The 26074-nt window shown below is 35.1% G+C and overlaps 1 protein-coding gene across 1 annotated transcript in view; it reads right to left on the bottom strand.

The window, feature by feature from the left end:
* The window catches only part of LOC143244480 (sodium- and chloride-dependent GABA transporter 1-like), a 30243-nt gene extending 6383 nt beyond the window's left edge, over positions 1 to 23860 (bottom strand). The window contains exons 1-2 of the mRNA XM_076489274.1: positions 23249 to 23860; positions 15493 to 15751 (exon numbers count right to left, since the gene is read on the bottom strand). Coding sequence (XP_076345389.1) covers positions 15493 to 15745 — 253 coding nt within the window. The 5' untranslated portion in view covers positions 15746 to 15751; positions 23249 to 23860. The remainder of the gene's footprint in view (positions 1 to 15492; positions 15752 to 23248) is intronic.
* Between the last annotated feature and the right edge of the window lie 2214 nt (positions 23861 to 26074).

Raw genomic sequence — 26074 nt, 5'->3', positions numbered from 1 at the left:
ATAGCTCTGTTCTAGTGCTCAAAATAGCCCAAAAAAGGAAGCAGAAAATGGCTGTAAATATTTTTGATTCGCTGATTTGAGAACCTTATATGATGTTTTCTATATCTGCAGTAGATTGCGCACTCATACATTAGTGTTACCACTACTGTTCATTTTTGTATAATTATTTGAAATTTTAGAAAATCGCGAAAACATCAAATGTTCAATTGTTCACACAAAAACAATGATAATACGAGTTAAAACGTTCCTATTCGGAAATTTGAAAAATGTATGAGCTTTGTAGCGATAGTTCTGTAGATTACCAAATTTACAGCAGATTAAAACATGTTTCCTTTTGTGTAAAACTACAAAATAGGCTCTCTGCGCTCTCTACAACACTTGGAATCAAGACCCAGCTTTAACATTGTATGCCCATAAACTTTCTGCCCCTCACCTGAAGAACATAAGGCATATCCTCAGGTTCGAACTCTACGCTGTGTTCATTTTCACTTCTTTGGTATGATTTAAACAAATCTGTTGTTATCCATTGTTTGAACAGTTTCAACATAATTAAGTTTAGGCGTTGATGACGTAATCATATGTCGAAATATAGTAACACTGTTCAGTCTTGTAAAACTTGTATAAGATAAAACTATAAATTAGCATGCGTAACTGAATTATTTTGCCAAGTTATGTGGATGTCACAAAGTCAAACTAGTTCTACAGTATATTTAAATTATTACATGATATTTAAATAGGCATCATTTTTACAGGACTTTTTACGTAGAAATGGTCAGGAAATGTAAGTAAATATAAAACGAATGATTAGGGTTAAGCTCAAATGAGTGTAATAGTAAATTTTAATTATCTAAATAAACATCTGTTTCTTGACGAGTTACGTATAAATAGTCAGAAAATGTAATTAAATATATAACAAATAAATTAGTGTTAACTATTCTTTTTATGACCATTTACATTTAAATAGTCAGAAAATGTAATTAAATATAAAACTAATGAAATGGTGTTTTAATTATTTTCATGTCCGCGTAAAGCAACACGAAAACTGTATGAGCTAGACCACAATTTATCAAGTAAAGATTAGCTGGAAGCTAGCTAGTCATCACCATCCAACTTCAACTCTAAGATAAATCTTTTACTAATGAATAGTGAAATTCATCATAACATTATAACGCCCCCGTGGTTGAAATGGTAAGCATGTTTGGCGGGATGGACACAGGAAACCCGCCACCCACACATGGCGACTCCACAACTTCACCACAACCGGGCCTGGTATTTCAAACCTAGTCATTTTTATACATTTCGTAAGCGTCATCATCTCTAACGTCATGGTCGTTTGTTATGATCGCTAGGCCAGACATGGCCAGATGGGTTGAGTGTTCGACTCGTAATCCGAGGGTCGCGGGTTCGAATCCTTGTCACATCAAACATGCTCGCCTTTCAGCCGTGGGGGCATTGTAATAGACGGTCAATCCCACTATTCGTTGGTAAAAGAGTAACCTAAGAGTTGGCGGTGGGTGATGATGACTAGCTGCCTTCCCTCTAGTCTTACACTGCTAAATTAGGGACGGCTAGCGCAGATAGCCCTTGTGTAGCTTTGCTCGAAATTAAAAGAAAACGAACAAACAAACTGTTATGACGACTAGCAACGTACCCCTAGCAACACACCCTTTCTGATGATGTCACTGTATGGCACAAACGCCATGTGGAACTATAACGTAATTTTGTTTCTAATGGCATCACTCTCTCTAACCCTTATTGCCTGAGGTCGATACGCGCGTAGCGTCCTTTGTGGCGTGTCGCGCGGTCCCATGGGAAACGACTCGCGTGCTTTTAGTGTATTTTTAATTTTTATACTATTCTCTAAAACTTATCTCCACATTCTCATGAAAAATAACATGTAACTTTTATATTCCTGAAAAGAAAGAAGTATTCCCAGTGTTTACGTATCTCTGAATAAAACATATAGTACAACTGTTGATACTCTTTAAACGAATATTTGTTAATAATAAGGGTAACCACGTGTAAAAATGATAAAAAGTATCGCTGAAGGTATGATTATCTCTGTAAGAAAAGCCAAAGGCTGACACATCTGAAAATCAATAAGTTATGAGTAGTTTAAGGGCGTATCACGCAACACAATATGTGTAGTTATTTATACATACTTTTATTTTTTTTGTTAACCTGAAGATGACCTAAGAAGGTCTAAATGTTGTTCTGTATTTTAATTAAAGTCCTAATACCCATACCAGCCGTCTCTAGAATACACATTTATCGTGTCTCTCGGAGAATAAATGTAAATAAATGATTATGTAACATAATCCCGGATCAAAATTGGGTTTACTGTAAATCTGTCAGCCACAAGCTTGAAAAACAAAAATTGTTGTTTAACTTACGTCAAGTACTTAAAGAGTCAAAATATTTTAAAACTTTGTTTCTTTGCAAAAGAATATCTGTAAATAATTGTAAAACTAACGTTTCTGTTAAAAAAATACATTAATGAACTGAATTACGATGCAATAATATATGTTAATACTTATAAAGTTGGTGTCTGAAAAGTATAATACCTATAAGTAATTTTAATATTGTATCTTTACTGTATATGTTAATACTTATAAAGTTGGTGTCTGAAAAGTATAATACCTATAAGTAATTATAATATTGTATCTTTACTGTATATGTTAATACTAATAAAGTTGATGTCTGTAAAGTATAATACCTATAAGTAATTATAATATTGTATCTTTACTGTATATGTTAATACTTATAAAGTTGGTGTCTGTAAAGTATAATACCTATAAGTAATTATAATATTGTATCTTTACTGTATATGTTAATACTTATAAAGTTGGTGTCTGAAAAGTATAATACCTATAAGTAATTTTAATATTGTATCTTTACTGTATATGTTAATACTTATAAAGTTGGTGTCTGAAAAGTATAATACCTATAAGTAATTATAATATTGTATCTTTACTGTATATGTTAATACTAATAAAGTTGATGTCTGTAAAGTATAATACCTATAAGTAATTATAATATTGTATCTTTACTGTATATGTTAATACTTATAAAGTTGGTGTCTGTAAAGTATAATACCTATAAGTAATTATAATATTTTATCTTTACTGTATATGTTAATACTTATAAAGTTGGTGTCTGAAAAGTATAATACTTATAAGTAATTTTAATGTTGTATGTCTACCGTATAATATATGTTAATACTTATATAGTTGATATCTCTATGGGATAACATGTGTAAACAATCATAATGTTATATGTCTACCCTATAATATCCGGAAGTAATTATAAAGTTCATATCTCTGCTGTATCATAACAATAAACTGTTTTAAAGTACCTAACCTACCGTTAAATATCCACAGGCGCTTTAATTTATTAAACAGTCGTATCTACATATCACTAACTCTAAGTAGTTATAAAGTCGGTGTATTTTGAGCTGTGAGAACGAATATCTCCTAACACTTCATCTTCGTATACATATGATGAATATGTTAAAGTAATTGGAACTTTGAAAAACGTAACAGTTAGACTTATATCGCATGGTAATGTAAATAGCTCAGGACCCTGACATAATAAAACATTCCTGATAATATGAAACACTTATAAACTGTCTTCGCAAGAACCTGTATAATTAATTGACTGTTTAAAGTTTCTCTTTAATAGATATGGCCAGCAATTTTCCCTCATGTTAAATTTAGTTTGAAACTCTAATTGCAGTTCGTTCTGTCGAGAACTACTTGAACAAGGACGGCTTTATACATGAGGACGTGATCCAAGTTTCAACGATATCTGCTTGAGACTATAAGGAAACTTGGCTTCGTTATAACGTCGAAATCATTCTGTTTCGATACGATGTACGTACGTGCATGGAAAAAATAACTCATCTGTGTAGATTTAGTCCTAACAAATTTCGCGCAAAACGTATGCACTTTAAAGCTAAATAAATATATAAAAAGTTATGTTTTCCAAACCAGATATTTGTTCTTTTTTTCTTTAAACTCTATCCATATGTCAAACTAGCGAATAACATAAATAGTTATATTTGTATTTGAAACAATTCATTAAAAGATTAGTCATAAGCACCAACTAACTTCAAACATGAACTTAACGTATTTAGTAAACCATGTACTACAATTCTGTAAATATTCTTTTCAGCTTCCTCGGTGGAACAGTTTATTAAAAACAAATTTTTATCATACTTTGGTTTTTTAGTTAGACCACTTTTTGCATGATATTCTAAAAGAAGAAAACTAGTTTTCCTGTATTTCAGTTTAAATAATCTGCTTACAGTTTATGACAACTGCTCAATATATTTTAACTTAACGAAAAAAAGAAACTTTGTTGAAACGTACTAAGCGCCATCTAGTAACACAAATAATACATTATTCTACGACATATATATTATCTTATTTTTTAACTTTAAATCAAATTCGTAATGTTTCGAATTAATTGAGGTATTGTTTTCCTTTTTCTCAAGCCACATCTACTAGTTCTGGACTCTAACCTACCGAAGTAGTTTACCGACTACAACGATCAAGTATTTATTGCAAAATTGAACTCACTTGATCAAACTCTTGAGACGACAAGTATTACGAAGACTCTAAGTCACAATTGCAAGAAAGTACATATGTTAAATTAATTATTTCACTATGTTAACGGTTCAGAAAATTTCAACGAAAATCCTGATAAGACATTTGACCTCATTACTCGACCCGTTCAAATGACATTTGACCTCATTACTCAACCCGTTCAAATGGATCACTGTTGATATTATTCGGTGCAGACACTTACCTCTATAGTATACACAAATTTTGTAATAAGACTTTTTACCCAACCACAGACTTTTAAGTGATTTCAAGCTGTTAATTAAATATTTTCTAAAAACATTTTATAGCCTAATGAATTTTGGCATGTGGCGTAAACAATTAGATCAGAAACCTTAAACTTCAGGCATAAACATCTTGAATTTAGTTGATCAGAGAGATAGTAACCCACCAGCAGATTTTACTGTCCAAACGGATATTCTTAATCGAATAGCAAGATTGGCAGTCATAGTTATAACATTCTTACAACTAAAAATTTGAACAGTGTTTAGCAAGAAATCATGGTTTCAACCTTAAACTTTCTGACCCACAGCCTGGCATGCTAACCACTAGGCCACATCCTACCTTTATTGTAACGTGGTAAGAAAGCTTGTCATTTTTTTATATTGAATTAAATTCTATTGGTCTTTGTTATTGTTATAAGTTATTATGGAACCCGTATGTAAATATTATTATCAAAGTTAAACAATGTTTAGAGAACCAGAAAGCAAAATTCGGTATCTCAACATATGAAGGTGTTATTGTATGTTGGAAATAGTTGAGGAAGCTACAAGAATTCCATACTATCTTGGTGGGTTGAAACTTTGAAATTTCTCTTTAAATAAACTGGTGCTATTTAGTCATACGTTTGTTTGTGTTTGTTGTATTTTGTAAATGAAGGCTGATTAGTTCCTGTTGTGTGGAAAATACATGTGAAAGGCTAACCCGTAGAACAGGTTATTGAATACTTTATAGCCTCTTCTCAAGCAAATAAAATTAGCAACTTAATCATTGTTGGAATGCCTGTCGTATGATCAACTCTTTATTGTTAGAATGTTTAACGTAACTCTAACTCTTCATTGTTGTGTATCTCGTCAATTATTTTAGCGCCTTCGGGTACCAAAGAGTGAAACACTGAATTTTCTTTTTATCATCAATCTTCGATAACAACTGTTGTTGTATCATGTAGCGTATTTAAGTAATGTTCCGTTCACTGCTGTGTTTGTTGTACCCCAGCCAATCTGAAGAGCTCTGGATTGAGCAAAACGCATCGTCGGTAATGGATATAAAAAAATATTATGTGATTGGAATATTATTATTATACACTTCTGTAGTTCTTAAAAATTCCTAATGTATTGGAATAATAATTTGTGTTTAAAATTGCAATAGCACTAATGCCAATATTCTTCTCACAATTATAACTGCAATCACAAATCTAGACGAAATAATTGCGCATTAGCTTTATAACTTATTGATTCGTTTAAGTTCAGCAGTTGAGTTTACGATTTGTATTTAGAACGTAAAAATTGAGAACATTTCATGGGTCTTCGACGTTTCAGATCATGAGAAGTAAAACATCTGAATGACGATCATATATCTAGTTTAAACCGCAGTTTCTAGAAAATATTTACATTTACGTTGTTCTTTGTAATTTTCGCTGGCTAAGCATGGCTAAGTGGTTAGGGGGCGATAGACTTGCAATCTGAGGGTCGCGGGTTCAAATCCCTGTCACATCAAACATGCTTGCCCTTCCAGCCGTGGAGGTTATAATGTTACGGTCAATCCCACTATTCGTTGGTAAAAGAGTAGCCCAATAGTCGGCTCTGGGTGGTGATGACCAGCTGCCTTCCCTCTAGTCTTACACTGCAAAATTAGGGACGGCTAAGACAGATAGCCCTCGTGTACCATCGCGCAAAATTCGAAAAGGAATAAACAATCCTAACTTTTGTCCATTTTTCTAAACATTTTAAGGCATTGTCATATTCTTTACGTTGTAGTTGTACCAGGGCCTACACAAACTGTCTCAAAAATATGTGGATTGTATTAAACGACGTGCATGTATAAACAGAAGATAAACATTAGCAGTTAGAACGTAATGAACTGTTAGGAACTATCTGTAAGTAATCAATCCCTATTCATTTAATATATCTAAAAAGTAAAGAACAAAAATGTTAAACATAAGTAAAACCTAAATTGTCTTATTTGCTTCTTTTTGCTGTGGAGTTTTAAAGCATATGTGATAGTTTGTTTGTTTTAAATTTCGCACAAAGCTACTCGAGGGCTATCTGCGCTAGCCGTCCCTAATTTTGCAGTGTAAGACTAGAAGGAAGGCAGCTAGTCATCACCACTCACAGCCGACTATTGGGCTGCTCTTTTACCAACGAATAGTGGGATTGACCGTAACATTATAACCTCCACGACTGGAAGGGCGAGCATGTTTGGTGCGACTGGGATGCGAACCCGCGACCCTCGGATTACGAGTCGAACGCCTTAACACACTTGGCCATATCAAATAATATTTGTTGTTCTTGTGTCTCATTTGCATAAGTAGTATCAGTTTAGTTGTAATGATTGACACGAAACAGCATCAAAATTTGAAAGTGGCACACAGAAAAGAACGCTGGCTCAAGAAAAGGCTCAATATGTCTTTAAGAAGGCACGCAATATTTCACAGTTTTAGTTGAAGAGTCAAGTCAGCATCAAAAGATCTTACACATGATATAAGAACACAGTCAGCAGTAACAACCACCAAAACACTTGAATAGAAATGTAGCTATACAACACGTTTGGCAGTCTCAAAAATAAGTAAAACCTGAAGAGCAGAATCCCAACTTCCTAAATGGTATTGGATTATGGCCAAATAAATCCACACGATAGATATTTATGGTCAAAGAGGGAAAGTCGAACCTGCAGCATAGTAACGAAGACGTCAGCAAATCTGTTCAACACATCAATGAAAAACTAAAACGAGGCTGTACTTCCCAATTGTCTGATCATATATATTCAAGTGGCGACATGGTAAGCTGTGATTGGTTGATTTTCGACAACTGGTCGAATCTATTGCTTTTGCTGTAAGCTCTTAAACATTGAACGAGAACTAATAGTGGCAAATAGTTGCAATGAATGGACTAATGCAGGAAGCACACTTAGAAAAATGGAATGTCCAGTTCTCACTGCAATTCTGTAATTCGCAAGTCAATCAAAGTCAAGTGCGTAGATTGATAACAAATTGGGCAAGCAAAAGAGATGAATTGACAAATTATTTGTGAAGTGTATTAAAAGTGGTTGTGAGTAACATGAAGTTTATGGCTGAGCGTGTTCTAGCATTTTGTGGAAATCATGAACTCATTGGATCACAAAAAATGGCAGTTACACTAGTATCCTTAAGTTACTTTGTGAATATGATACGTACCTCACAGAGCATACCCAAAAAATGTAGACAAAGGCACTGGTCAACCAAACTATCTATCCTCAACCACGTGTGAAGAAGTTATAAAAATAATGGGTGAAAAACTTTTGATTACCATCGTTGATCGATCGTATCAAAATACTCTTCAGTGTCAACTGACTCCAAACTTGATAATAGTCACGCTGACCAACTAACTCGTGTGATACAATACATTGAAAATTTGAAAATGATGACAAAAAAGATTCCCTTTGAAATTGTCGTGGTCAGTCGTGTGACAATGTATCTAACATAAATACAAAATTTAACAGTTTGCAATCCATAATTGGTGAAAAAATTCAATAGCGATATATGTGTGCCTTGTTGTCGACATTTTTAAAATCCAGTAGGAGTTGATTGCCGTCGCTGAGTTCTAGCATTCTTGGATTGTGTGAAACTTCAAGGTTAACTCTGCTCGCTAGAACATGCCTAGAACTAAACCTTCCCCAGAAGGACAGCTAATACCAAAACGCCTCAATTAAACTCGCTGGTCAGCTTTAGCTAATGCAACAAAAGCAGGTTGAAGCTGATTATACTGAATCTCAAGAACTTTTTTAATGATATATTTAATTATGTGAATCAAAAAGAGGTGTTTGTATATGCTCAAAACGAGCATTTTGCTGTTTTGTGGCACTTTATTTTGGAAAGGTTCAATAGCACAAACAGGCATTTGGAAGATGAGGAAATACATCTAAACACCTCCACCATTTTTCCCGAAATCTCTTGACTTCTTTATGCTGTAACAGCATGATCAGTTTGATGAATTTGAAAACAATGTTGCACAGCGCTTAATTACGTCACCATATCATAAGCAAAAGAAAGGGTTCGGTGCAGTTACGTTGAATCAATTTGGTTATGGCGAGACATCTGGTGTTGAACCAACTCCGAACGAAAAGTTTCCAGCTTAGAGATTCCTTCCTGTAATTAATATGTTGCTTCATTCCCTGTGCAAACATATCAATGCATCTTTATTGTTGGTCGTTATACATAAATGGTTTGAACAGGGTTCCAGATCTTAGCTATATACACTACTGGCCAAAATCTTAAGGCCAATAAACATAAAAAAATATGCATTTTGCGTTTTTAGACTCAACCAATTATTTGAGTAGAGCTTCGAAAGATGAAAATAAGAAAAGGGAAAAAAAAACTTTTTTAGCATTTAATAGGAAAATGTGAACACTATGAAATTAGCCTAAATACTAGCTGGTCAAAAGTTTAAGTCCATACCAAAAAGAAGTCCTAAACAAGATAGAAAATGCCCAACAAGAGGTCTCAGTAGTAAGTTGCATTGTGAATAACTGCAAACATTTGCTTTGGCATGGTCGATATATGCGTTTGAAGGAGGCTGGCTGGAATGTTATTCCAAGTGGTGAAGATGGCTTCACAAAAATCATGCACTGTTTGGAATTGACGTATATTTCTATAGACTTCCCTTGCCATCCACCCCCAAACATTTTCAGTGGGATTCAGTTCGGGAGAACACGCTGGATGGTCCAAAAGAATCACGTAATTCGCCATGAAAAAGTCCTTCGTCCTACGGGCATTGTATATTGCAGTGTTGTCCTGCTGAAAGATCCAGTCATTTCCATACAAGCGAGGGCTTTCAGTCAATAAGGATGCTCTCTCCAACATGCCAATGTAGCCATCTGCCGTTTGACGCCCCTGTATATTCTGAGCTCCATTGTTCCATGGAAGGAGAAAGCACCCCAGATCATGATGTAACCTCCTCCACTGTGTCGTGTAGAAAATGTCTCCGGTGGGATATCCTTATCGTGCCAGTAACGTTGTAAGCCATCTGGACCATCCAGGATAAATTGTTTCTCATCAGAGAACAAAACGTTCTTCCACTTTTCTACGACCCATGTTTGGTGCTTCTTAGCAAAGTTTAACCGAGCTGTTTCATGGTGTGAAAGGAGGCGTGGCCTATGAATACGCTTACGGTTTTTAAACCCTTTCTCTCGTAGATGTCGTCTTATTGTTCTTGAGCTGCATTCTGCGTCCGTAAGGGCCTTAATCTGGTTCGACGATTGGCTGGTGTCCTGCCGGACAACCCGTCGAATCCTCCTGCTCAACGTCGGCGAAATTTTCATGGGCCGACCACTTGAAATTCTCGTTCCGTATCCCTCAGGGTTTTTAAGAAATTTGTAACAGCAGTTTTACTACGCTTAATCTTACCAGCGATGGCACGTTGAGAGAGACCTTATTTTGCAGTTCGATAATTCTACCACGTTCAAACTCTGTAAACTTTTTTAGCCTTTACCATGTTTTACCCAATGTAACACAGGATATGTCAATTGGAGATGTTGACAACTCTAATGCTTGAACACAAATGACTAGATTTCGTTACGTGTTTACTGATTAACGCTTCTTTTCAGTATGGTCTTAAACTTTTGACCAGCTTTAATTTAGGCTAATTTCATAGTGTTCAAATTTTCCGTATTAAATGCAAAAAAAGTTTTTTATTTTTATTTTCCCTTTTCTTATTTTCATCTTTCAAAGCTGTACTCAAATAAGTGGTTGAGTCTAAAAACCCAAAATGCATATTTTTTCTTTATGTTCATTGGCCTTAAGATTTTGGCCAGCAGTGTATATATAGATATATGTATACATGCATACAATTTTTGATTGCATAAGTTACAAACACAAACATTCTTTATTAATGTTTTTTACGAGTTATAAACATGTACTAACGTGTCTTTATTAAAAATATTTGTAGTTTTTAGGTCAATTTGATGGTTGTTTGTTTCTGAAATTCCCACAAAGCCACACGAGGGCTATCTGCGCTACCGTCCCTAATTTAGCAGTGTAAGACCAGAGGGAAGGCAACTAATCATCACCACCCACCGTCAACTCTTGGGCTAGTCTTTTACCAACGAATAGTCATATTATAACGCCATTATGGCTTAAATGGCGAGCACGTTTGCTGTGACGGGGATTTGAACCCACGACTCTAAGATTACGAGTCGGGTGCCTTAACCACCTGGCCATGCCGGGCACCAACTAAATGAACTGACAAGAGTCGATCAATTGCAGCTGATTCTAAATCAGATATATTCTTCAAGCCTAGAAGATCGTCTTGGCAGGAAGTTATTCAGTTTATAATTAAACTGTTTCAACAAGATGAGGAGGATAATTGAAGTATTGAACAATTCATGTACTGGCTGATATGTTGTAAGAGTTTGAAAACTACTGTCATGTTGAGTGATCTTTCTCAAAGTTGAAATTCATCAAAAATGAACTGTGTACCATAGTGACTAAAAGTAGGCTTAACTGGCTGTTTTTTTTATAATGAGTAAAAGTAGGCTTAACTGGCTGTTTTTTTATAATGAGTAAAAGTAGGCTTAACTGGCTGTTTTCTATAAAATCCGATATTCTGCGCAGTCTCAATTTCATCTACGTAATAAATTACTTTGCCACTATAAAAGTGTGGATGATTTCTTTCACTGATATATATTTTTTGTTTTCTACATTTGTAAAACAGGATTTTTATAGCTCTACTTTGTTGTTTCTATTTTCCGATGAATCCATGGAGACTTTTATGTGGTTGAATCACAACAGCACCTAATCTGGCATTGCACTGATTTAAAGCGTAGGTTGGTATTCCCCACTTAGCCTCAAAATATGAATATAAATTCGTGTAATTTTTGTCATTAAATATTTCTCATATAAATATTTTTAATCTTGCAAAAGTGAATGGGTTTGAATATCGCGCAAAGATGCTCGAGGATTATCTGCGTTAGCCGTCCCTAATTCAGAAGTGTAAGACTACAGGGAAGGCAGTTGGTCATCACCACCCACCGCCAACTCTTGGGCTACTCTTTTACCAAAGAATAGTGAGAATGACCGTCACGTTAAAAAGCCTCCACGGCTGAAAGGGCGAGCATGTTTGGTGTGAAAAGGATTCGAACCCGCGACCCTCACGTTATGAGTCGAGTGACCTAACCACCTGGCCATGCCTCAGCAAATTGGTGAGCTGTTATTGTTGTTTAGGAAAATCTCTCACGGAATTTTGTTTATGTTAGATCAAATGTACCGATCTAACTTGACGAATATTTCTAAGCACTTCCAATTCTTAATAGCAGACGGTATTGGATAAGAAATTCCTGTGTGTGTGTGTTTTCCTTAGAGAAAAAGCCACATTGGGCTATCTGCCGACGGGAATCAAACCGCTGATTTTAGCATTGTAAATCTGGAGACATACCGTTGTACTAGCGGGGTGTAAGAAATTCATTTAAGTTAAAATGTTTCAAAGGTAAATTATTTTATAGATTAATCAAGCCGCGATAAGAATAAACTATACCATGGTTACATGGTAACTACTTAAAATGGCCAAAACGGTAGTTTCGTGTGCATTTTCGAAAACAAACAAGCCAGTTGATTCCGCCCCTCAGTAATGCTACATCTAATCAGGAAAAAAATGTCATTACAATCCAATAAGGTATCTATAGCTGAAATCTCATTTCACGATTTATGGTTCATAAGGATGTCAATGCTAAAAATTTTTTGATTAAAAATTTCGTACAGATGAAAATACTGAAATTGTAACTTTCCGCCTCGAGCCTTTCAATTTAAATCTTCTGATTGAATTTGCAAATACTTTTCATAGTTTTTCCTGGGTTTCCTCCCTCCTTTTGGATGTATAATCCCTGTTTCCACAAAACATAAACTGTTATAAAATATAAATCGTTTAACTAAAGCTATAAGACAATTACCTACTGACGAAGTTTTTAAGAAATGATAATTTATGTCAAATTTCATAGAACCCATGATGGAAAGCTACATAAAACATTACACTGATTCATTCTCGCACTAAATATTAGAATCTTATTTCAAGTATATATGTATCGTTACTGTTTTATTATTATCATATTTGTTATTTTATATATTTATAAATTTTTCATCAACCATATTTATATCCTCTCATCTGATTTTGATTTAAATATCAATTTTCTAACGTAAATAAAAAACCGTTCGTCTCTTCTTATCATCCCAAAATATACTGTTCATATAAATCATATAAAGATGTGTTCTAATTTCTTATAATTTTATTCCATGATTGTTTGAAAGATTCTGAGAAATGTTTTAGACAGAATAAGTTATTGTTGGGTGTATTTCAATATATAGTTATTTTATTCGAATGAAAAAAAAAAGCAGTTACTTAATGTTAACTAACGTTATTTCATTGATTTAACTAGGTGGCGCTGCTCACCAAAGATAAATTTTGGTCTTTGTTTGCCGAGCAGAAAATTATAAAGATTAATGAGACACTTAAATTCTGAAGCTCAGGATCTAGTTTTGCATCATTCCTGCAAACATTGCTGGTTTATCCTGAGCAGCAAAGCACATGATAAGGAATGGCTTTGTGTCAGTGGTCCACCAATGAGACTTTGAGATAAGATACAAAGTTACGGTTGATGCAACTTATCTAGGTACCATTTGTGTTTCCTTGCTCGACTCGTTATTGAAACAAGACTGGATTAACTTTTCATCAAGTGACATATTTTACCATGTCTTTAGAATTTAGAAGACTGTTGGCACGAGTTACAAAATTAGAAAACTTTCTTAACCATGCTAGTAGGTCTTAAGTAGTTTTCCAAAGACTTGTTTTAGAAAGTTGATACATTAAACTTGTTCTTCTAACGTCTCAGTGCACTGTATAATAATGTAGTCAAAGTAAAAAGGACACCAAACACATCTGGACTTAGCAGGAAATACAGGAGTGAAGAAAGATATTCGTAAGATATTTTCTAAACTTAATAAAACTTGACATCTTAGATTAAGCCTACGAACGTTTTTCGACTCAGCTGTTGAATTTTAAATGAAGGATGATTTGAGCGCCAAAGCGGTTCTAGTCCCAAGACTTGGTCAAATGTGTAACGAGTTTTAAAAATCATTGTTTTCGAAAACGTAACGAACACGCCATCTAAGGGTTGCAAGGGTAAGACTAAATAGAGGAGTACTTGTAACAGAGCCTAACAACAACCTTTTATTTTCACTTTTCAATGTTCAAGACGACAAGTATGTAATCAAAGTTGTGAAAATCATTCAGATTATTATTCGCTGTCTTTAAACTGTGAACTAATTACAGCGCATTTAATTAGTAAAATTTAAACCAACAGTTAATTAATGAATCATACTAATTTATTTAAAATCAACCGAAAATGGCAGCTTGAATTTTATTTTATCATAATAGGGACGGTCACGAGAGATGGCAGCAATTCCCGGGAAAAATCTTCCACGTGCACAATATTTAAAAATTGTTCATTTCAAGTAACTAGCATATCTGTTAAGTAAACGACGTTTTCTTAATATATTTGTGCTCATAAAGAAAACGTTTCTGTATTACATAAGAAAACGAACGATAGAGGAAAAATATATTTTCAGTATTTTAACCCAGCTGTGAGTGTTCAGAAAACAATTGTTTTGTTCACACCAATACTATTCACACTCACTCTTCTTTATGTCATTTACCATGAGTGTTCAGAAAACAATTGTTTTGTTCACACCAATACTATTCACACTCACTCTTCTTTATGTCATTTACCATGAGTGTTCGGAAAACAATTGTTTTGTTCACACCAATACTATTCACACTCACTCTTCTTTATGTCATTTACCATGAGTGTTCAGAAAACAATTGTTTGGTTCACACAATTGTTTTGTACAATACTATTCACCTCACTCTTCTTTATGTCATTTACCATGAGTGTTCAGAAAACAATTGTTTTGTTCACACCAATACTATTCACACTCACTCTTCTTTATGTCATTTACCATGAGTGTTCAGAGAACAATTGTTTTGTTCACACCAATACTATTCACACTCACTCTTCTTTATGTCATTTACCATGAGTGTTCAGAAAACAATTGTTTTGTTCACACCAATACTATTCACACTCACTCTTCTTTATGTCATTTACCATGAGTGTTCGGAAAACAATTGTTTTGTTCACACCAATACTATTCACACTCACTCTTCTTTATGTCATTTACCATCAGTGTTCAGAAAACAATTGTTTTGTACACACCAATACTATTCACACTCACTCTTCTTTATGTCATTTACCATGAGTGTTCAGAAAACAATTGTTTTGTTCACACCAATACTATTCACACTCACTCTTCTTTATGTCATTTACCATCAGTGTTCAGAAAACAATTGTTTTGTTCACACCAATACTATTCACACTCACTCTTCTTTATGTCATTTACCACACGTATCTAATGGAAAGAAGGAGATGAAAACTTATTTTTAAACTTACCTAACTTTCAGTTCGTTTACAATATTTTTTATTTCTAATTTTTAGCATTAATTGCTTTGTAAGGAAAGAAATTCGAACTATTATAGTTTTATTACAGTAACCTATTGACTAATAACGAATTTTCACATTCAAAAATATGTTTTGAACAATCCAAAATAACAGTTGGATAGTCTTGTCTCCTTACCTCCGCCATTTTTATAACACAAATATGGAAACCTCCAGACGTTGCCGAGGCCAATAGCATAACCGACACATGACATAATAAAGTCCAACTTTCCAACCCAGTTTCCTCTTTCAGGAAGTTCATCTTCTGCGTTTTTGGGTACGACAGCAGGTGTTACACCTTCAACATCAGGCCTTTCTTCGGTCCCTTCTATGGGAGACTCGTCATTAGTAGAAGAGGTTTTAGTGTTCAACATTTTGTCATCGTCTGCCATGGTGAACTGTCAAATAAATGTATAATTAATCCCTCTAAACTGTGAAAATAATTCATTAAAACATCCATTGAACTGGGTGCCTTAACTTGTTTTGTGAATAATATATTGCATTAATTTTTAAGTGCGTGTTAACGAAACTGATTGATGGTTGAGTGAGTGGAATTTAACACAAAGCTACACAATAGGCTATCTGTACTCTGCCCACCAGGATTATCGAAACCCCGTTTCTTGTGATGTGAGTCATTAGACACGCTGTTGTGTCACTGAAGGGAATTAACACAATTATCTTTTTGCTTCAGAAAATAAGAGGGGTTGTTTGTCTTTTAAAAAGGGGGTTGTTTGTCTTTTATCATAACAATTTCACCAATGTTTGTTTATTTAAGAACTTTGCATAAAGGTACGCAGGGGCTATCTGGTCATAGCCTTCCGTAATTTTGAGCTAAGAAACAATAGAGAAGGCAACTAGCCAACCGTGTCCACTGTGATGTCATGGATTACATGACAATTGCTCCTATCGTGCATTAACAGCCCCAATGTACAGAGCGCAGTTTTACGCATCAAGACGATAAACCTCGAGATTCGCTACACGGGCACTTTCGCTACTGGGCCTGTCCCGAAAATTAGCAAAATGCTGTTATATGGAGATGTAGGAGGCAATGTAAAAGTGCGAGAAGCAAGGTTTATTTCGTCGAACGGAACGATGTACACTCGTTAAGGAGGGGTCCACCTTACTGACCTGAAAGCTCTTAGGTTTTGGGTTAAAGTTAATTCATCCTCCTGGTTCCCTTGAGAGTAATTATGCTAAATTTAATGCATTTTCATTGTCAGTTAAAAGCATTTATTGGTTATCTTATCCATTGTACTTAATGGTATTTACCTTATTTAGAAACATAAAGGTTGTTGTTTATAATTATACACAAAGCAACACAATATGCTATATGTACTCTGCCCACTACGGATATCGAAATCCGCCTTCCAACGATGCAACTCTACAGATATATCGCTATGCCACTAGGGGGCTAACTTGAGGGATTTCAACGAGTTTTTTTATAGTTTATAACAACGAATATGAAATATAACAATGCAAAGGAAATAAAGTATATATTTACCAAAATTTAATTAGTTATTAATTACTTACATAAGTAAGTGACCATATAAATTATATCTGAGCAGTAAATATTAATATTTTGAGGAAGAACAGCGCCAGTTTCTTATTACGAGAAGACTATTTTGACCTAAATATCAGGATTGAATTTTCCCTTAAAAGAGAAGAGCAAATTTATCAGAATAACACGGTTCGAACATTGGACCTTCCACTTGATAGTCTAGCAACTTAACTGCCCACTTTAGGTCGCAGTGAATGTTAAACTGATTATACATATATGATCTTATAATTTATATATATATATTTAATATATAGAGACACACACACACATATTTTAGTTGTAATGTCATGCTCATAACTGAAGGTTATCCTTGGAAAAACATCTTGCTGTTGTTGTCAAAAGAACAGTCTATCAGTAAATTAATTTTCATTTCTTTCGCTTGTTTCAAATTACCTACTACCCCAAGGCTTGGTTCCAGAAAGTAAAGTAAGTTTAATTAGAACACTAAGTGATGTACAATACCAATCAAGCCTATTTCTATATCCCAGTGTTTAATCAACGGGCGCATTTGAGCGACCAATGAACAAAACACAGAGAGGTTGTTAAAGTGGAGAATTTGATGGATAGGGTTAATAGAAACCAGTTAAAGTAATTTAAAGAGAATACTTAAAGCTCATTTCCGCTACCTTCTCTCTTTGTGTGTCACTTCGGCGTAGTTGTAAGAGAAGATACAAGGAGATAGATCAATATAAGAAGTACTTGATAATGGTAGTTACCGGACAGAACGTGCGAAAATGTGCAAGTGTCGTTGTTTTCACGCGCTCTTGTTTATAGCAGCACGTTCAACCTCTCATTTAAAAAGTCGCCGGTTTTTTTTCTCTCTAGCCTCAGCAACAGAAAATAATATCCATCTGAATGTGGATTTCTTTTATCAGTTGGAACGACGTAGTTAATGTGTTTTAAACTTATTTTTGTTGTGTTTTCCTTTTCTTAAGGAGCAACATTCTCTTCAGTTTCAATTCTTATAGAAAAATTTCCCCACTGTAATTTTATTCTTGTTCGTTAAGCCTAATGGATACTAGATCCGTCTCAGGAAACTGAAGAAATTATTAATGTATGTGATACTTTCACTACCACGTTTTATCTATCATTTCACTTCTTGCTTCTCTCATAATATCGTTGGAAGAAGTGTTTGTTTGTTTGTTTAATTTTGCGCAAAGCTACACGAGCGTTACCTACGCTAGCCGTCCCGAATTTAACGATGTAAGACCAGAGGAAAGGCAGTTAGCCATCATCACCCGCTACCAACTCTTGGGCTACTCTTTTACCAATGAATAGTGAGCTTGGCCGTCACTTTATAACGTCCCCACGGCTAAAAGGGCGAGCATGTTTGGTGCGACTGGGATTAGAATTCGTGACCCTCAGATTACAAGTCGAGTGCCTTTACCACCGCAAGTGAGATCCTGATTATTAGATCCACTCAGATAAGGCTGACGTTATAGAAGGGGAGTGATCTTGAAATGTTGTTGATTCTCTAAAGCTAATGCAGTACATCAATTTAATTTCAGATTTATTTAAGGTTTGGCCCTTTTATATGTCTCACTACTACCCCACCCACCTCCACCAACACTTAAGCCATCAACTTCTCACCTCGAACTTTAGCACAACATTTACCCGTGACGTCATCGACTGTCTACCATTACTTTTAAGGATGGTTTATTTCGAAAATAAAATTTTATTTTGTTCTTTGTTCCAAAAGTATGACAAAATTGTAGCAAACAATCTTTCACTGATTATGAAATACCTATGTATGTGATTTTCTTATAGCAAAGTCACATCGGGCTATCTGCTGAGTCTACCGAGGAGAATCGAACCCCTGATTTTAACGTTGTGAATCCGTAGACACACGGCTGTCTCAGCGGGGTACATGAAGAATCTATACAGCATGATAACAAGAAGCAGGCTGGGCATGGCCAGGTGGTTAAGGCGCTCGACTCGTAACCCGAGGGTCTTGGGTTCGAATCCCCGTCACACCAAACATGCTCGCCCTTTCAACCTTGGGAGAATTATAATGTGATGGTCAATTCCATTATTTGTTGGTAAAAATAATAGCACCCAAGAGTTGGCAGTGGGTGGTGATGACTAGCTGCCTTCCCTCTTATCTTAGACTGCTAAATTAGGATTGACTAGCGCAGATAGCCCTCACGTAGCTGTGCGCAAAATTTAAAAAAAATAAACAAACAAATGCTTAAATATGAACAGCCATAACATGGTTCTCAATTTTGCTTTGACACATTCTCTGCAATCTCCTAATTGTGCACATCTTTTGTCATGTGAATCAAAAGGTAATTCACACTTGATGGCTGACTATAAAACTAACAATATTTTATTATTAAATTTTAATCATCAAATCATCACAGCGTATTTAGAAGACTTCTCGTGAAACGTCTAATTTGAGGCCATGATTTTACTAGGTGCGTGAAACATCTAACAATTCCATTTTGTAAACTCAATCTTATTTCCTAGCCCTGAAGCAACTCACACACTTTTGTTGTCGAGAACGACCCGTTCGGTTAACATCCCTTAACCTGCTCTGTAACAGATTGATAATCTGGATTTGATAATTACCGTAACGAGAAAAGGACAGGAAGAGAGAAACAGTTAATAATGCAACTTCTATATCTCTAGGATGTTTTAGTTCAACAGAAGCTAACAACAAAAGGCCATTTCGATGCTTAGATTATTTTAATAAAGTTTATTTGTTTGTTTGTTTTGGAATTTCGCACAAAGCTACTCGAGGGCTATCTGTGCTAGCCGTCCCTAATTTAGCAGTGTAAGACTAGAGGGAAGGCAGCTAGTCATCACAACCCACTGCCAACTCTTGGGCTACTCTTTTACCAACGAATAGTGGGATTGACCGTCACATTATAACGCCCCGACGGCTGAAAGGGCGAGCATGTTTGGCGCGATTTGGGCGCGAACCCGCGACCCTCAGATTACGAGTCGCACGCTTCAACGCGCTAGGCTATGCCAGGCCTATTTTAATAAAGGACTTCCCTTTAATTATAATGAATCAAAAGCAAGGTCTGGTGAGCTGAAAAAACTAAATTAATATCTCCCTTTAAAAGTAATAGAAAAATCTAAAATAAAGCGTAGAAATCTAGAGAAAATGAATTACCATTCCCTCTAACAACCTGAAAAAACTGAAGAACTTAATTATATTAAATTAATCGAAGGTAAAGCTGGAATAACTGAGGAAACCACATTATGATAAGTAAATAGTGAGAATATAATAAGTAAGAAGTACAGATCAAACTGTTTAAAAGCTCAGTCGTAAAATCCAGTTACAATAACCTAATAATATGGGCCCGGCATGCCCAGGTGGATAAGGCACTCGACTCGTAATCAGTCACACCAAACATGCTCGCTCTGTCAACCATGAGGGCATTATAATGTAATGGTCAATCCCATTATTCGTTGGTAAAAGAGTAGCCCAAGAGTTGGCGGTGGGTGGTGATGACTAGCTGCCTTCCCTCTAGTCTTACACTGCTAAATTAGGAACGGCTAGCGCAGATAGCCCTCGTGTAGCTTTGCGCGAAATTCAAAACAAACCAACCCTAACAATAATAATTTAATAACATAGTAATATGGTATTCATGTATTCCTTAACTTATAACACAGTAAAGAAACTATGTTATGTTTATGCTTAGAAACTGAACTGTCAGATATATCTTGTACTAGCCGTTACTTTGAGTACCATGGTAGTATATAGCATATCAAACCATTTCTCACTGCGTAAGTCTGCCCTGACTACTGAGTTACTCATGTTTGCTCAAGAGAAATCGACAGTTCAAAGATATGAGATAACACATGCTTCATTAATTCACGAGATGAAAATCCGGGGATCCAGGCTGATGCTGATTGATTTGGTTTGCTGGTGCTCTTTCCTAAAACAAATATTGAAGTGATTCTGTAAAAATAAATACAGGGTACAGTACGCTATATGAAAACGATTTGGAATATGCTGATCAGCAAATCACGTGATAACCACAGCAGATATAAAGTCAAACAGCACGTACCAGACTTACGTTTTGATATTTGCTTGATGTTGCATAATGCTGCCGAAAATTGATTGACTTTGAAAAGGACATTAAACAGCCCTTTTAGACATAAATATTTATACAATCAGGTCATAAAAATAGATTCAGATCGGGAACTTCGAATTTTGAGAACGAGGATATCTATTGAACTTAGTGGCATTGGAAAACAAAAGAATATGGAACAGCGATGGGTCCCAAAACCATCCAAAATGAGAATGAAAGTGACATGAAAGTCAGTTAAAAAAGCAATTTCGAGCTTAAAGGTAACAATGCGCATCGTAATCAAGAAGTATCTACGTCTGGGAAAAGCATATAAAAGTTGCATTACAAAACAAACGTTCAACCATCGCATGTCTTCAGCGACTGAAGACTAAAACAAGTATTCATACTCTTCCGTAAGAAGACATATTGATATAATAGCCAGACTCGGTACTTACTTATTTCTGTGCGATCGGAATGTTAAACGAGTGCAAGGAAACTGTCGTCCAGGTAAATTTGATGGCTTATGGAAAGCATTCAGGAAAGAGTTTACGATGGAGCGTCTAGAAACTGCACTAATACGGTTATTTTACAGATATATAATTCTCATATAGAGCATGACTTGACTTGATTACGCGGATGATGAACTGCAGTCATAAGATTCTATAAACGTTTTAATATCATATGTTATATGTAGAGTATGTGTCTAATAGTAGCCATATATATATATATGCAAACACAGCACACAAATATAAATGTGCATTACCTATTCGAACTGCTGATAACATTACACGAGTATTTCGATTATTGTTCGCTTGTACTTAAGCGCAAACGACTATCTCTGCTCTACCTACCACTGGTATCGAAACTCAGGTTTTAGAGTTGTAAGTCCGCAGACACGTCGTTGTTTCAAGTCGGGAGGGCTTCAATTACTGCTATTTCAATTTCTGAAAACACTGACATTTTATCAGTTTTAATTGTTAAAGTTTGTCATTATGGGTGTTCGTATGTGAATATTTTAGTAAGATTATACACTTGAATCAAAATAAGTGTCAAACATTATCTACCTTATTCATCAAACACAAAAAAATAACCAACGTTTTTAGAAAATAAGGAATTCTTAATTTCATTAATATTTAATTACACTAATTTATAATTTACACAGCCAAAACCTAGCAAGAAAAGGGTAAAAATACAAGCCCCAAAACTTTATGCATATATTACAATACATAAAATATAAGTCATTACATAGCATTGGAAGCAAAATATGTGTAGGAGACCGAAGATGTGAGATCATCAAACTGTATACTTTTTATGGCACGATTCTCAGAAACATGTGCAGTTGGAGTAGAAATTCAAGCCACTTTTTGGTGCAGTCGAGACTCAGATGTGATGTTGCTCAGAAAAACAATAATAAAAACACAAGAGAGTGTAACGCGAGAATAAGTAGTTACATTACTAACTTACACGAGCTTTTATTTATTTATCTTGCCTCTTCAACTCGTTTTCTCAAAATGCTTGGCCCCTTCCCGCATTAGTTCAGGGTTAAGGCTGAAGGATTATGACTGGGTTTCGATATCCGTGGTGGGAAAACCACAGAGAAATCATTGTATAGCTTTGTACTCTACAGTAAATAAACAGCCCTAAAAGTATTCTTTGAGAGATTGGTTATGCAGAGTATTCATGATGAAACTGTAGAATGGACGGCAACTGACTGTTGTGGAGACATAAGTGCAGAGGACGACTTTTGACTTTAAAAATAATATCTGAATTTATATTTATTTGTCGTGGGGCTTTATGTTTGGACATAAATAATGAATTGGAGGAGAAAGATAAAGTGTACCTGTCCTCTGTATTGGATATCTGGACTTGCCACGTCAATGTTCCATCGTCTAATGGTAGTAACAGACATATCAAGATAACACACAGTGTGCACAACATTACCAAATCCACGTGTTTTCTAACTCTAGCGTTAAAAAGAAACAATCACCAAATTTAGATGGCCAAATGCAAGTGTGCCCTGGTGGCTAAGTTGTTATAACTCGTGCTGGGTGCAGAACAAGATAGCCCTTGCGTAGTTTCGTGCTTAACGACAAACAAACAAAATAAAAAATAACTACCAGTAAAAAAAACCAAAAACAATTCTAAAATGTAATTTCTAAGTCTAGTATTGTTAGTATTATAAGTACAAGTACTGTTACTTGGAACTAAGGCCATGGAAATTGTGAATATATCCACTTTAAAACTGCGGTTATAAAAGAATTTAATAAGATGTCAGTAAGTCGTTTCAGTTGGAAGATCAGACGGATACTTCATACCTGGTTCGAGGTTCCTTTCTTAACGAGATCTGTCAACAAAACCTGGGTAGTCACTCTTCAACGGCCATATGAGAAAAGACTAATCGGGAGACTATGAGACACTGGAGTAATTACCTGTTGTGAAAACACGGAGACACTTCGTTACTTCAACTCGCGCTCCTGAACCACACTTTCCCATCTAACGAATTACCCGACAGAATGCTGCGTTAACGTTGCACGCGCCGGTTTCCTTTGCAAGCGCGCGCGCTCCCAGAAACAACGAATCGCAACTCACGCAGTTGTTGCTGGAACGCGCCTCGGAGAACCCCAGCCATCGATCTGTAAGAAGATAATTTTACCCTGGCAACATATTTAAGCTCGGGAGGAAGGGGGGGGGGGAGGAATGACTCCATAATACGATTCCAGAGAGAGTAGAATCTAAATCAATTTTGTTGATAAGCAAAATCGTTTTGAAATTATTTCTTTATAATGTTTTTGTTTATCATGTTGACCGCATAGTTTCAGTCTGTTGAAAAACTCTCTATTCAACGTTATCCTTTCAATTTAGTTCAAAAAATGAGAGTTATCAGATTCCAAAAGGAAAAGAATGTAATACAGCAGTATTCCCTCCATCGTGTCGTAGAAAATGAAGTACTTTCGAAAGCTCATATAAACCTCACTGTCGCACTGTGAAATTTCAATATAAACAAAAAACTCGTCACATGTCGTAGATAAAACGAACTTATTTCTTAGAAAAGAAATGTGTTATTTAATATACTTAGTGAAACATCTTGAAGTACTTAGCATTATGACGTTTTTTTTTCAGAGGACAAGTCTGAAATATTTACTAACCGTGAATTCGTAATATGTTTTTTGTTGTTGTTTTTTGAGATTTCTTGAAATAATTGATATGTTTCAAGCAGCTGCCGTTAACCAACAACACCTCTGAATGGACTTAAATTTCAAATTTTTATTCTTAAGTTAGCGATAAAATAATTAAAGCTAACAAGCTTAGAATCTATTCTAACCTTCTGATGTATATAAAAAAAAAGTTTATAGTTCTTCATGTCATATGAAACTTAGTAGTTTTAATCGAAATCCTGCGGCTGTAACACGTTCATTCTACACGAGACTTTATGATTAATTTACGCAAGCGCTATTTACTTTTCGTATTTCGATTTTTTATTTTAATTTTTTTTAGCGTGTGAACACTTTCCATCGGGCACTCGCAAGGAGATTCATTTTCACCGTAGACGTCATCTTCAAAATGAAATCGATTAATCTACATGTTTATGTTTTGTGAGCAAAATATCATTTCTATCATTTAATCTTTTTCCTTCTGTTTAAATTTCAATATTTGGGGAGGTTCCTTGTATTTAGAACACGTATTACTATATGAGCTAGGAATTTCAGTGATTTATTTATTGTTTCTATTGTTTCAATATCTTGAAATGAAAGGAATTCGCAAAACCTTCCATATATGATATTTAAATATTTTATTTGTTAGAATTTATCTCAGAAACACCCTGTTTCATTTTTAAGCACATTTAAATAAAACATCGTTTTGTTAAGACTTTTGTCTTTAGTTCTACTTGTCTCAAGTCATATTAGGCCCGGCATGGCCAAGCGTGTTGAGGTGTTCGACTCGTAATCCGAGGGTCGCGGGTTTGAATCCCAGTCGCACCAAACATGCTCGCCCTCCCAGTCGTGTGGGCGTCATAATGTTACGTTCAATCCCACTATTCGTTGGTAAAAAGAGTAGTCCAAGAGTTGGCGGTGGGTGGTGATGACAAGCTGCCTTCCCTCTAGTCTTACACTGTTAAATTAGGGACGGCTAGCGCAGATAGCCCTCGAGTAACTTTGCGCGAAAATCAAAAACAAAAAAAACAACTAATCATATTTATACTTTGATATTAACAAAAAGCGTAATTAAACACAATTAAGCACGTTACTTCAGGGTGAAAAGTAGCGCGTGGAACGTTCATATAAACTATTGGGAAGGGGACATAATTAAACCAATAACAAACTCTAGTGATGTCTTTATAAAGATCTCAGAGACATAAAATGACCAAGAATGAGTAGCTACACGTGTTATTCTTGCGTCTTTGTCGCCCTTGCTTTAATGTGTAAAATTAATGGCTTTCTTTAATTTTTTGTTCCTTGGTATGATTGAATAAATAATGTTCAAGGAGTCCTTGTAGAATCTTAAAATAATAAATAAGTCAGATACAGCTCTTAATATTAATCAGCTGGAGGGATTAAATAAAAGTTTAGGGTTTACTTATAAACCGTCGAGTATTAAAAGGAAAAAGTAATAGCAGACACAGAAACTAATTTGGACAAAGCGATAGATGAGAACACAAAAAAACATAATTAGAACTGAGTGTCATAAACTTGAAGGGAATTTCAAATCCGTGAGAAGGAAACAAAATATAAATATAAAAATCGCAAAATCGTTAAGAGATAATAAAGATATTTGTAACTATAAAGCAGATGAATAAATGTGTGAAAGACTCATTAAATAAAGATAACCTATGAAAATCACAACGCTACAAACAGCCCCCCCCTTAGTACAGCAGTATGTCTACGAATTTACAACGCTTAATTCAGGGGTTCGATTCCCCTCGGTGGGCTCCGCAGGTAGCTCGATATGGCTTTGATATAAGAAAACACACGCTAGAAATAGGTATCATGAATTAGTAAAACAAGTGTTAGAAATTAGTAAATTTTATTTAACAGACACAAAGTGAACTAGACTAATTCCAGCTAATTTTAAAACCGACAGTTTATAAACTTACAGAAATGAATTAAATGAATAACATTTTCAGACCAATAATATTGAAATAA

The sequence above is a fragment of the Tachypleus tridentatus genome, chromosome 1 (genome assembly GCF_004210375.1).
Source record: "Tachypleus tridentatus isolate NWPU-2018 chromosome 1, ASM421037v1, whole genome shotgun sequence".
NCBI classification, from domain to species: Eukaryota; Metazoa; Arthropoda; class Merostomata; order Xiphosura; family Limulidae; genus Tachypleus; species Tachypleus tridentatus.
Note: the sequence above shows the minus strand (reverse complement) of the source record. Positions and strands in the feature narration are given on the sequence as shown.